This window comes from Acartia tonsa, chromosome 2 (genome assembly GCF_053477335.1).
Source record: "Acartia tonsa isolate MP-2025a chromosome 2, ASM5347733v1, whole genome shotgun sequence".
Lineage (NCBI taxonomy): Eukaryota > Metazoa > Arthropoda > Copepoda > Calanoida > Acartiidae > Acartia > Acartia tonsa.
Genome location: NC_137261.1, coordinates 47,784,101 through 47,797,546, shown reverse-complemented (window position 1 = coordinate 47,797,546; position 13,446 = coordinate 47,784,101). Strand labels below are relative to the sequence as shown.

Below are 13,446 nucleotides of genomic sequence, written 5' to 3'. Positions count from 1 at the left end.
AAGCTAAAGATCTCAGAAATTGTTAATCCAATTGGGTTGTATTTTTTAGTGAAGCTTTATAAATGTCTTATAAATTTAGCCTTCCCTTAAATTTTTTAGGTAATAGTATAAATTAATCGTACTTTTATTCCTTTTTCTTTTCTTTAAAAAATAAAAATTGCTCTTTAACAACTATTTTTTCATATATAATTTTGCAAGTACAAAGTGAGTTGGAATTTTTATGTCAAAAATACGGAAATTACATTTATAGTTATTTCCTCGCAGAAATCAAATGTTTCTAGAATATAGAAAGACAACATCCATAAAAGCGAAGCTGAACGACTCTGACAAAGGGCAAAATTCATAGTTTATTATTAGATAGAGCCTAATCGTTCTGTGAATCAAATTTTCATGTTTTATACCTACCAAAAGAATAAATGTGTTGTGTACAAACTTTCTGTAAATCAATGGACAAACTATCACTTTGATGAACTGTATAGCATACAGGGTTGTCAAATCGGGCAGGCGGTTTTTGACCGCCCTTTATTGGTCTTTTTGGGCAGATTTAGGCACACCCGGTTTGGGGAGTGAAAAAAAAGGCAGGGGGTGAAAAAGAGGGGGGGGCCGGGCCTATTTTTTTGGGGTGATATTAACTATTGTATAAATTAGTAAGCTTTTTTTGTATCTAGAAAAGGATTTTGCTAACCGCTGAACCGATATGGTTCTCCTTTCCAGTGAAGATTTTATAGACCTGAGATGGTTTTAGGCTATTTTATTTCTAATAATAAGTCTCTGTATGGTTTTAGGCTATTTTATATCCTTTTTACGACATTTGCCCAAAACCCTTTTGGGCAATTGGGCGGCCCGTTTTCGAAAAAATTCCAAATAGTACAACCCTGATAGCATAACAATGAATCTTTTTATTAGTGTGATGGATAGAACCTCTAAAAAAATCTGTAACTATTTAGAAAAACTTTGCTTTCAAAAAAATTATATTTCCAAGTTGTACTCTTTTTTAGAATAAAAATAGATTCGTTGTAATTTCTTGTTTATGACTTGCGGCTAAAACATTTTCTCGTATTCATTCAAAACCGATTAATATACATACAGCATTATATCATATCCAGTTTTCTACGAATATAAAAATGTACAATCATAGATTAAAACCAGTTTTTTTGGGTTCTCTAATAAAGTGAAACTCGCAACGGGCTAAAATAACGATACACTCCCTTTACCCCGTCTCCTCTACTGGATGAATGAACTGACCAATAAATGAGTCTCATATTAGCAACCTTAGTTGACGAAAAATTTTTCCCACGTATATTCTATATCTATTACTGACCGTTAGTTCTGTTCTCTTTACATTATTAAATTTATTGTAATACCTGTTCTGTAGCTTCTTGGTGGTTCATTCTTGCTTTAGTTAGCTTTAGTTTCTAAATATAAAAACTGTATTAAATACATGGATTAAACATAAAAGAAGGATGACAACATCCATAAGTAGCGAAGCACAAAAAATCATAGAATGAACAAACAGACAAAGTAAGTTATAGAGCATAAGTTCAGTTGTTATAGCAATGAAAAAATATAAATTCACATTTCTTCCATTGCGTTACGGACTGACTGGACAGACGGACAGACGTACATTATAGAGTAGCCTCGCTACTAAATATTTTAATAACAGATTTTTCATAACAGACAACATATTTGAACTGTTTGACTGAATGTGTATATTGTTACCTGATTTATTCTAAGTAAAGAATCAGTTTCCTCTGTATTACACTCTGTTTCTTCATTTTCCTTGATAAATAAGTCACTTTAAAAATTCTTATAAAACAAGATGTCTAAGTATCTGTCTGTCTCTCTGAAAGGTTTATAAATATCTTGGGGGAGATTACTACCAACCACCCTCAAATGTAAAATCTCCCCTAATAAGAGATCTATAGTATAGTTGTATATACAGATAACTACCTCCCTCCTTTTTTCAATGACCTATTTCGTCTGCTACTAAAGTGTTTTCTGCTACTAGGCGGTGTTAATATTCTAAACACCATTGGTCGATTTTCAATGACCCATTGACAGTCAGCACAACGGCATTGTGATGGGGTGATACAGTTATTTAACCTTTTCTCCCTCTAGTTTTTTTTATACCTATAATCCCTTAATAATAAAAAATTAATCCACAATATGTATCTATCTCTTTTTTAAACTAAAATAATAGCCACTAGTTTCTAAAAAAAACAGAAATAAAATAACCTCATTGTTTCTAGATTATTTATTAATTCCAGTATTTTTACATTAACACTGCTTTACTTCCTTCTAGTTCTCATTATTAAATCTTATTTTTTCCTCCAAAAAAGATATAACTTTCCTGTAAGAAGAAAATCTTTTTTGACTGATTAGTGCCCTTAGTATTGAATTGAATCATGTGGACAAATATAAAAAAAAAATTAATAGAAGTCGGCAAAAAATTCATTAATAAGTTAGACAGATTATTGTTTGATTCACCATCTAGGGCAATACATCTATTCTAATAATAACTATACCTGAGTTGCACCTGGAGATAACTGGTGTTCCATATAAATATTATTATCATGTACATTTTGTCTCCGGAATTCAGGATCATGGCCCTCAGTATGGGATAGCAATTCTGTTAACCTAAAACATAAATCAATATTATAATATTAGTTGTAAGCTTATTTGTCATTAGCAAAGGATCTTACTAACCGCTGAACCAATAAGTTTCTCATATACAGTAAAGCTTACTACAGGTTCTGAGATGGTTTAAGGCTACTTTCTATTCTTCAATACTTCTTCGAATATAGAGCTCCTAGAAGCTAGGGGCGCAGCCTCTAGTCCAAATACAACTTGTAAGGCCAATCTTAATTTTTTATCTTTTGATATCTAGGTGTAATTTTGTTTAATTTAGAATGGTAAAAACTAGCAGTGTCTATACATTTACATACACAGAAGACGTATTTTTGGTTATCATTTCAAGAGATACATATAATTGTATCTCCATTGTCCCATCCCTTCTGATTCCTGATTCTTTTTAATGATGAACTAAATTGTAACCTGTTGAAAGAAGCATCACAATCAAGGCATAGATAGGTATGTTGTCCCAGGTCTGTACAAACTCCCTACAAAATAATAACTAGATTAAGAGCTTTCGCAATATGCCTTATTTTAAACAAGCTTCCAGCCAAATGCGCTTATTAAGTCTAACTGTTCTTAATGACCAAACGCATAGTAGTAAGCTTTTTTTGTCTGTTGCGAAGGATCTCGCTAACCGCTGAACCGATATGGTTTACAATGGAGCATCCTATACGTCCAGGGAAGGTTTTTAACTATTTTGGGGGAAGGTATCTTATTCTTCACCCTCCCAATAAAAGATAAAAAATTATTACTTTTTCTGTTCAAAAATCAAACTGAGCTGGATCTTTAAATGTGTAGCCGTAGCCATGGCCGTAGTCGTAGCCGTAGCTGTAGCCGTCGCCACTGTCAGTGTTGCCAATAAAACATGGATTTTTAATTTTTTAAAGTTTTTACGTACCTATTATTATTATTATTATTTAAATTTTTTTTACTGAAAATTCAAAAAGTGGTACCTAGTGATATAAAGATCGCATATAGCCGAAGCCACGCGTAGCCAATTAGATTTAAAGATCGCTATTAGGTTAGTGGCTGTACCTCTGACAGTGGCAACGGCAGCGGCTACACATTTAAAGATCCAGCTCTGAAGAGGCAGGGGGGGGGGGGGGATAGGCTTCTAGGAGCGTATCCGCTAGTGTATAATTAAGACCTTTGCAATCGGTGGCCGTATTCTCTGGACTATATAGTCAAATAGAGAGACGCGCCGGAATTGAACTAAAGACCTTTCTTAAAACTGACATAATTAAAAAAAATATTGAAACCTGTGAGAGTAAGAATTTAGGTCTAGTAGCTCCAATAGCCGCACCTGCCACCAAGGACTCTGGTACCTGGACCTGTCCATCCCACACAGTCAGCCCGCTGCTCGCCCATTCCTCCTAAAAAATAGAAAATTGTTTAACAAAGACAATTTAATTGAACTGGTATTTATATTCGTACATATTAAGTTACAAAGAAATTTAACTGCACTATTGGAACATTAAACATTTCAAACAAACCTTTGTACAGTAAAGAACTAATATAAAGAAGGTTGACAAGGATTAGTTGTGATTTAATCGAAATATATTCCTACAAATTTAGCTGTGTGTTTTTCCTTGGATAGTCTCTTTTCATAAACGTTGCCGTGTATTATTCCATTAAATATCTTTTTAAAAGAATAGAATGGGAACGAGCTATATGTAACACTATCAACAGGGTGGGGACCCTGTGCCGACTTTCAATTGGGTCTTTGAATATCAGCCAATAGTATCGGAAATGTAAACACAACCAAGTCGCTACAAAAGGGCAGAAAGCAAAAGACAAAAAAAGGCCCCCACCACTTGGGGCCAGGTAGTTATGTTATACATCTATACTTATACATTTATTCTTTTAAATATATTCTTTTAAAGAACAGTAAAGAATACCTGGGTTAAGAATAGGCAGGAAACTTCTTCCTGTTGGCCACGTGACTCATTCAAGTTTAATGATTTCACCTAATACAAAAAAATTTGTTTATATAAAGAAAAAACTAATCAGAAAATCAAATGCTTGTAATAGTTATTTATCGAATCGTATTATATACAGCTTAAAATATTTGTGGAAAATTGTCCATAATACGATGTTACACATTTTTTTAGTATAGCTGAGAACCGGTTCTAATCCAGCAAATATTAATAGGTTTCGATGCCATACTGGAATAATAGTTATTCTTTTGTAATCACTATTGTTTTACCCTAACCTATAACAAATCCATGAACTAAATAGCGCTTCTTGAAATAAATCTTTACATTAGTTAATAACGGCAGCTAATGATATAATGGACAAACTTTAAGCAGCTAGTTTATGTAAATAAACTCTAAATCAATTTTTGCCTTTCTCTTTTATGATTATTGTCAATCGCCTGACATAAAAGCCCATATTTTATCAGGAATAAATATTAATGAGACCTGTGACCCGTCGTCTTCCTTTGTATTTCTCTCATTCACAACACATCCATGAAAACTTCGTCCCAGTGTGAATCCTAAAACAAATTCATTTCAAGAATAATAAGAAGTTTGTCTATTAGACAAATAAAATAGAAGAAATTCTAAAAAGTCTTAAGTTAGCTCCCTAACCCCCCCCCCCCCCCCCACCCATCTACCTTTTACATGTACAAAATGTTTTATAAAATCTTCTAGGTCTAAATATATTCTTTATTTCTTTTACTAATAGCTTAGGTCATATTTTCTAGGGGATTCACCCCTACAGGTAATTTTTTAAAAAAAATTAGAGGGGGGCATTTGACTTTTGGTGAGAAAATAGGTTAGAACCACGACAGACCCAGTCGGATTAATTCGCTAAAAGCAATATATCGAAGGTTCAGACAGAAAGACGGACGTACAGTTCGACATCACACTACTTTGTATTATAGATTATGAAACATTAACTAACCTAGGTTTCTGAGTTCCCTCTGAGGTTGTGTCAGATCATGCACAATTCTGACACAGGTTGACCTTTCTATCAAACCTAAAATGTTTGTACAAATAATGGCTTTATTAAAAGAAATCTAATAATAATATCAATCAAACATTAAATAAAATCTACAGGGTGTACGAGAAAAATGTCTCTTTTAAAAATTTTGCATAGAAAATAAAACAATTATATAAAATGCTTTATATACCTATTTGGAAAACCTGTTCTGGGGCATTTATGTTCCAAATAGATATTTAGAAATGTTTATTTCAACAAATTATGCCTTAAAAGCCGGTTTTTCCAAAGGCCTTTATTTTCGGACTTATGGATTTAAAGGTTGTGTAAAAAATGCGAACATTTTAAAAATTTAAATTGAATGGCTTGTATTAATGGTAGAAAAATAATAAAGTAGCTACGATAATAAAATTGATTAGGTATCAGCCTTACCTCCTTCCTCTAAGTCAGCCTCTAGAAGAGCCTGGCCTCTCTGGTAAAGATCTCTTAGTCTGCTTACAGCCTCATTTAATTTTTTCTAAATAAATTTAATTTATTTTAATACTGATATCAAAAATAAAAAAATAAGACAATCGGACAAACGAACATACTAGTTGTCAAATTATCCTACCTGTAATCTTAATAGTTGTATCCTAGTATGTCCAATACTAGTTGTCAAATTAACCTACCTGTAATCTTAATAGTTCTATCCTAGTATGTCCAATACTAGTTGTCAAATTCTCTCACCAGTAATCTTAATAGTTCTATCCTAGTATGTCCAATACTAGTTGTCAAATTCTCTCACCTGTAATCTTAATAGTTGTATCCTAGTATGTCCAATACTAGTTGTCAAATTCTCTCACCTGTAATCTTAATAGTTATATCCTAGTATGTACAATACTAGTTGTCAAATTCTCTCACCAGTAATCTTAATAGTTTTATCCTAGTATGTCCAATACTAGTTGTCAAATTCTCTCACCTGTAATCTTAATAGTTGTATCCTAGTATGTCCAATACTAGTTGTCAAATTCTCTCACCTGTAATCTTAATAGTTATATCATAGTATGTCCAATACTAGTTGTCAAATTATCCTACCTGTAATCTTAATAGTTGTATCCTAGTATGTCCAATACTAGTTGTCAAATTAACCTACCTGTAATCTTAATAGTTCTATCCTAGTATGTCCAATACTAGTTGTCAAATTCTCTCACCTGTAATCTTAATAGTTCTATCCTAGTATGTACAATACTAGTTGTCAAATTCTCTCACCTGTAATCTTAATAGTTCTATCCTAGTATGTCCAATACTAGTTGTCAAATTCTCTCACCTGTAATCTTAATAGTTGTATCCTAGTATGTCCAATACTAGTTGTCAAATTCTCTCACCTGTAATCTTAATAGTTCTAACCTAGTATGTACAATACTAGTTGTCAAATTCTCTCACCTGTAATCTTAATAGTTGTATCCTAGTATGTCCAATACTAGTTGTCAAATTCTCTCACCTGTAATCTTAATAGTTATATCCTAGTATGTCCAATACTAGTTGTCAAATTCTCTCACCTGTAATCTTAATAGTTCTATCCTAGTATGTCCAATACTAGTTGTCAAATTCTCTCACCTGTAATCTTAATAGTTATATCCTAGTATGTACAATACTAGTTGTCAAATTCTCTCACCTGTAATCTTAATAGTTCTATCCTAGTATGTCCAATACTAGTTGTCAAATTCTCTCACCTGTAATCTTAATAGTTCTATCCTAGTATGTCCAATACTAGTTGTCAAATTCTCTCACCTGTAATCTTAATAATTCTATTCTAGTATGTCCAATACTAGTTGTAAAATTCTCGCATTCAGAACAAACAACATTACTTCCAGGAGACACTTCAAAACCTAAAACATTCATATTAAATCGTTTAATACCTAACAATAAAAATATCAAATAGATATGGTTTTAAGGGGTAAACACTAAACATATAATTGTAACTTAATGAGCTGCCAGTGAGCCTCAATGAAATCAACTTTTTACAATTTTGAAAATCAGCTGAAAGTCTAAACTTGATTATAATAAAGCAATCACCTTTATTAAAAATGTTTTCAAATCAACCAAACAGGTTTTAATTTGAGGCTTAGTCGCGGCTGACGCGCTGCTGTCAAGTTCTGGTTTTTAGTAAGGTCCTTCCAATAGATAGTGTACCGAAAGGTTTCCCTAAAGGGTCTGGGTGCTTGGGTTAAGTTTATTGATGTAATTTCATATATAGGCAGAATTATAATCAAATTCATTTGGAAGAATGTTAAATACAAACAATTTAATCTTGAACTGATATCTAAGATGTTTAAAAACATTTTAAAGGATGAAAAATTTCATATACCTAATGATACATTGATGATAGCTCTGTAGGTTTGCCCTGCAACCTAAAACAATAATAAACACAATCAGATGAATCCAGAAGCGGGGTGTATCTCCCCAAAAAGCAAAATGAAGGGGGTTAGGATATTACGCCAATTACCCCCCTCCCCACCTTGGACTTTCTTGACATTGCTACCTGTAATTGATCCACATGTCCTGCTTGATCGGTCTCTACCTCAAGACAACAAACTCCGCAATGTTCTCTTCTAAAAAAATAAGCAAATATTTTTTTTAAAGTTAAATGAACTTATGAACAATTTTAGCAATTTCACTTTTACCTAAAGTGGAGAATAAACTGAATTTTTGATGGAAAAGGGACTGTTTTAAAAATTATTTTGGGTTTGGTTAAGTGAGGGCTATAAAAATCCACGCCATTAAAAGACTAGTAGATAAGAACGATTACCATTCAGACAATATTTACTTTTAAGATTACAGTTGAATGCTCTAGGTGGGCATTTATCAAAATGAAAAAATAAAGTTTTTAAAGGGATTTTTGATTTGGGATTGTTTAAAATATTTTTTTCAGGTTCCATATTCTATATCAACAAGCAATGATTTAATAAGAGAAAATCTGTGAAACTTACCCATGAACAAGAATATTATGGACAGGAGGTTGATCCTCCTGGTTGGTCACTTGATTAGGATCAGACTCCATAGAAAGAGGATCATCAACATTTTCTTCAGCTGACACAAATCTATGAATAGGATTTAGGAAGTCTTTTAGTTTATTTGCAATGCGAAATTGTAAAGAGGTATTAGGACAATCATAATATTAGGATGAAAATGTTAGTTTAGTAAAGAATAAGATGATTTTTAAAATAAAATTTTTAAGCAAAAAAAAAGATGTAGGTAAGGTTCTATTATCTTGTAGTGTAGCTTCATTTTGTTCAAAGTTTTTATTTGTTTTGAACGAATACACTTGTTTATTGATAAACCTTGTAGGTGACAAAAAAATATAATATATGTAGTTTAAACATAAAAAAGCTTACCTGTGAAATCCACCATCTGAAGGATCAAAGATAACCCTCTTCTGTCTCTTCCTCGGGTATGATAGAACAGTTTGACCGCCTTGTAGGTTTAGACTTCTTTTTCCTACATTACAATATAGAATATACGTGGATAGTATGAGAGGTGAAAAATTGTCGCCAATTTTGGTAGCTAATATAGTAGACATCACTTATTCGTTTTTTCAGTAGGCGGGGATGGGGATAGGTCCATGTATGAGTTCCCCATACTGATTCTCACCTGTATCTCCACCCTTCTGTGTATCCACACCAAGCTAAATATCAGGTTAGGTCCATGTCTTAGTTTCCTATACTGATTTTCACCTGTATCTCCACCCTCCCTGTGTATCAACACCAAGCTGAATATCAGATTAGGTCCATGTCTTAGTTTCCTATACTGATTATCACCTGTATCTCCACCCTCCTGTGTATTAACACCAAGCTGAATATCAGGTTAGGTCCATGTCTTAGTTCCCTATACTGATTCTCACCTGTATCTCCACCCTCCTGTGTATCCACACCAAGCTGAATATCAGGTTAGTTTTCAGGTTAGTTCCCTATACTGATTCTCACCTGTATCTCCACCCTCCTGTGTATCCACGCCAAGCTGAATATCAGGTTAGTTTCAGGTTAGTTCCCTATACTGATTCTCACCTGTATCTCCACCCTTCTGTGTATCCACACCAAGCTGAATTTGAGGTTAGGTCCATGTCTTAGTTCCCTATACTGATTCTCACCTGTATCTCCACCCTCCTGTGTATCCACACCAAGCTGAATTTGAGGTTAGGTCCATGTCTTAGATCCCTATACTGATTCTCACTTGTATCTCCACCCTCCTGTGTATCCACACCAAGCTGAATATCAGGTTAGGTCCATGTCTTAGATCCCTATACTGATTCTCACCTGTATCTCCACCCTCCTGTGTATCCGCACCAAGCTAAATATCAGGTTAGGTCCATGTCTTAGTTTCCTATACTGATTCTCACCTGTATCTCCACCCTCCTGTGTATCCGCACCAAGCTGAATATCAGGTTAGGTCCAGGTCTTGGTTTCCTATACTGATTCCAGACAGGCCAGCCAATTTTGAAAATAAAAAACGTACATAACGTACACAAAAAAATACGTTACGTACATAAAAAAAGTAAAAAAACGTACAAAAACGTACATTCCTATTAAAAATAAGTTAAACAATTTCCTAGTTACCTATTATCAATACATTTAAGTCTACTAGCAGCTACCTGTAAAGGAGAACCATAGCGAACTGACAGACACAAGATATCCTCTTACTTTATTTAAAAGAACTAGCGTCTACGCTCCTAAAGGCCTCTAGGGGCACTTGAGGAGGGGAGAATTGAATTCAATAAAAAAAACATGGATGACAACATACATAAGTAGCGAAGCTCAAAAGTTATTTATAGAGATCTGGAAAAAATTAACTTAAAATCAGTGAGCAATTAAAATTCATTTTTGGTGGGAGGAGGTAGTTTTTTTTTCTAAAGTCAATTTCTCTTGGGAGGGTGGATGGTGACACTCTTCCCCAAAATAGTTACTAAACTTCCAAAAACCTATGAGAAGCTATCCTGTTAAGGAGAACCATATCGGTTCGTTGGTTAGCGAGATTCTTTGGTACAAACAAACAGACATCCTGTTATTATGTACAAAGTATATCCTATTATAAGGACCAGCGACTACGCCCTTAGAGGCCTCTAGAGGAACTTGATTAGGGGGGGGAGGGAGTTGAATTAAAAACCCATTTTTTTATTTAAAAATAAAAAGTAATAAACAAGGATGACAACAAAAACCTTTAAGTAGCGAAGCTCAAAAGTTATGAATGGAAATCTGGGAACTATATAAACTATAGAGTAGTGTCGTAAAAAATAAGCATTTAACTTATTTAAATAAATCACAAAACCTTTTAAAAATATATAATAACGTGAAAATCTAGAAATAAATTCAGCCCCCCAACCAATAAGCAAATCTCAATGAAATTTAGTGGAAGTATTAAGAATGAAAACTAATACAATCCCTGAAAATTACAACCGTCTATCAGGAATATGAGTAGAGAAAATCACAAAAACCTATACATCTAGGAATCGATCTAGCACTGCAACAAATAGACAAACCTTAAAGAAACTTTTTGAAAATATGTAGAATGTGAATTTATTTATTCCCTGAAAATTTCAGCCGTCTATCTTGAATAGAAGTCGAGAAAACCAAGAAAAAAAGAAAATCTAGGAATAGATCTTCTAGCACCCCAACCAAAAGGCAAATCTCAATGAAAATATGTAGAATGTGAACTTATTCAATCAAAAAACAGGAGCCGAGAAAATCACGTTTCTCTGATAGCATAACGGACTGACAAAATGATTATAGAGTAGCTTCGCTAATAAATTTTTTAGTGAGGGAGGGGGGAGTAGACCACCCCCATTTCTGATTTCAATTTTAAAAAGAAAGATAAAATAGGGGAAGGGTGGTGATTTTTTTCTAAGAGTAATTTCTCTTGGGAGGGTGGTTGTACCCTCTCCCAGGACCTATGAGAAGCTACCCTGTAAAGGAGAACCATATCGGTTTAGCGGTTAGCGAGAACCTTCGGTACAAATAAACTGACAGAGAGACATACATCCTGTTATTACGTACTAAGTATATTCTATTAAATAAAGTAGTAAGTTTTTTGTCTGATGCAAAGTAAATCAGTGCCTGTCTGTCTAAAGCTTAAGATCTTGGTAACCACTGAACAGATTGGGTTCTAATCATCAGGGAATATATCTACTGGTCCTGTGTTAGTTTTAGGCTATTTTCTTAGAGTGTGGGAAACCCAGGCCACCCTCCAAAAAAAATCAACCACCCCTCAATTTATTTTTATAAACTAATGCAAATCAGCGAGGTGGGGGAACCCCCCCCCCACACCCTGGGGCGAAGCCTAAATGAAAAAAATAATCACAATCTTTTTTTATATTTTTTTGGGGACAAATTTCCAACAAACGATTCTATAAAAGAGGGGACGAAGCCTCTAGAGGCTAGGGGCGAAGCCTCTAATCCTACTAGAAAGTAAAAAGCTTTAAGTGTCCCTCCCCCAAAGAAAAAAAAGCAAAACACCATCACAGGACTATTAGGTATATTCCATGAAGAGTAGAGCCCAATAGGTTCAGTGGTTACTGAGATATTAAGCTTCTGATATACAGACGGACAAGCAGACGGACAGACATCATTCTACTTTGTATTATAGATAGTATACTATTTTTGTAATTCTTATTGTACAAATAAATATACAAATACTTTTATACTTATATTTGATTCTTATTCTTTAAAAACTGAAGATACCAAAAAATAAGACTTCTTAATCCTAAACTGGGCACCATATGATATCTCGGAAAATTTACCCAAGTATATAAAGAATTTGAAAAAAATTATCGTATAATCTATTAAAGGGGTAGTTGCATGAAATGCATTTAAAATTGAATTTAGTCAACTGCATATCTCTTTCTGTTCAATAGTTTAAACTAAATCTATAGGACATATATTTCAAATCCATAAATTTAAACTGTAAGTTTTAATAACATATATGCATAATTTACCTACATATTTTTGTTCTATGAAAATTTAAGATAATATTGAATTTATTTAATATAATACACCTATAGTTTTTGTTAAAATTTTCGTACAAAACATACAAATTACTTTTCTGCTAATATTTGATTCTTATTATTTTTAAAAAAACGTAAAACGTACAAAAATACAAATTTCAAAATACGTTACGTACACATATCAAAATAACGTCCAGAACGTACACAGATTCGATGCGTAACGTACAAAACGTACAAAACGTACACTCTGGCCAGTCTGTGATTCTCACCTGTGTCTTCACCTTCTTGTTTATGTTCACCAAGCTGAATATCAGAGCTGGCCACAGCTTCAAGTTGGGAATGATCAAGAACAAGGATACGTTTGTCTGGATGTTCTTCTGTCATATGCTTCCTGAAAAAAAATATCAGTTGTTAGTGAATAAGTAAAAAAAGCCTTGATTTTATTATTTAGAAAATTATAAATCCTGTTACTCGATCCATGAACTAGTTTTTAACTTTTTATTTGACAAATTGACATAGAGTCAATAAGTTTAATATAAAAATAGACTAAACAAATACTAATCACATAAAATAAAAACACTTTATTCAAGTCAAACTAACAAAGATGCAGAAAGTTAGAAATTAGAAAATGTGATAATCAATTTTTTAAATAGTATGATGTCCAGAACTAAAACAAACCTTAGTTTAAATGAATTAAAGAACTTGGAGCTGGCACAAAATGGACAGGTATAAAATCTGGTTCCTTGTCTGTAGTCAGGTCTGATGGTGATAACTTCATCCTGGCGTATACCACCACTGACATAAAAAAATGAATGTTAAAATATTCCAAATGAAAAAATTAAATACAATAGGATGACAACATCCATAAAAGCAAACCCCTGAAATGGCAAGACAAACAA

At 33.3% G+C, this 13,446-nt stretch overlaps 1 protein-coding gene across 4 annotated transcripts in view; it reads right to left on the bottom strand.

The window, feature by feature from the left end:
- LOC145312031 (uncharacterized) overlaps positions 1 to 13,446 on the bottom strand; it is a 48,137-nt gene that overhangs the window by 34,347 nt on the left and 344 nt on the right. For all 4 annotated transcript variants that reach the window (XM_080151129.1, XM_080151131.1, XM_080151130.1 and 1 more), the window contains exons 2-17: positions 13,226 to 13,342; positions 12,817 to 12,938; positions 8,949 to 9,051; positions 8,544 to 8,654; positions 8,096 to 8,165; positions 7,922 to 7,964; positions 7,345 to 7,442; positions 6,007 to 6,091; positions 5,539 to 5,613; positions 5,055 to 5,128; positions 4,533 to 4,601; positions 3,894 to 4,007; positions 3,055 to 3,119; positions 2,526 to 2,637; positions 1,720 to 1,779; positions 1,365 to 1,415 (exon numbers count right to left, since the gene is read on the bottom strand). In XM_080151129.1, coding sequence (XP_080007255.1) covers positions 1,365 to 1,415; positions 1,720 to 1,779; positions 2,526 to 2,637; positions 3,055 to 3,119; positions 3,894 to 4,007; positions 4,533 to 4,601; positions 5,055 to 5,128; positions 5,539 to 5,613; positions 6,007 to 6,091; positions 7,345 to 7,442; positions 7,922 to 7,964; positions 8,096 to 8,165; positions 8,544 to 8,654; positions 8,949 to 9,051; positions 12,817 to 12,938; positions 13,226 to 13,342 — 1,369 coding nt within the window. The remainder of the gene's footprint in view (positions 1 to 1,364; positions 1,416 to 1,719; positions 1,780 to 2,525; positions 2,638 to 3,054; positions 3,120 to 3,893; positions 4,008 to 4,532; positions 4,602 to 5,054; positions 5,129 to 5,538; positions 5,614 to 6,006; positions 6,092 to 7,344; positions 7,443 to 7,921; positions 7,965 to 8,095; positions 8,166 to 8,543; positions 8,655 to 8,948; positions 9,052 to 12,816; positions 12,939 to 13,225; positions 13,343 to 13,446) is intronic.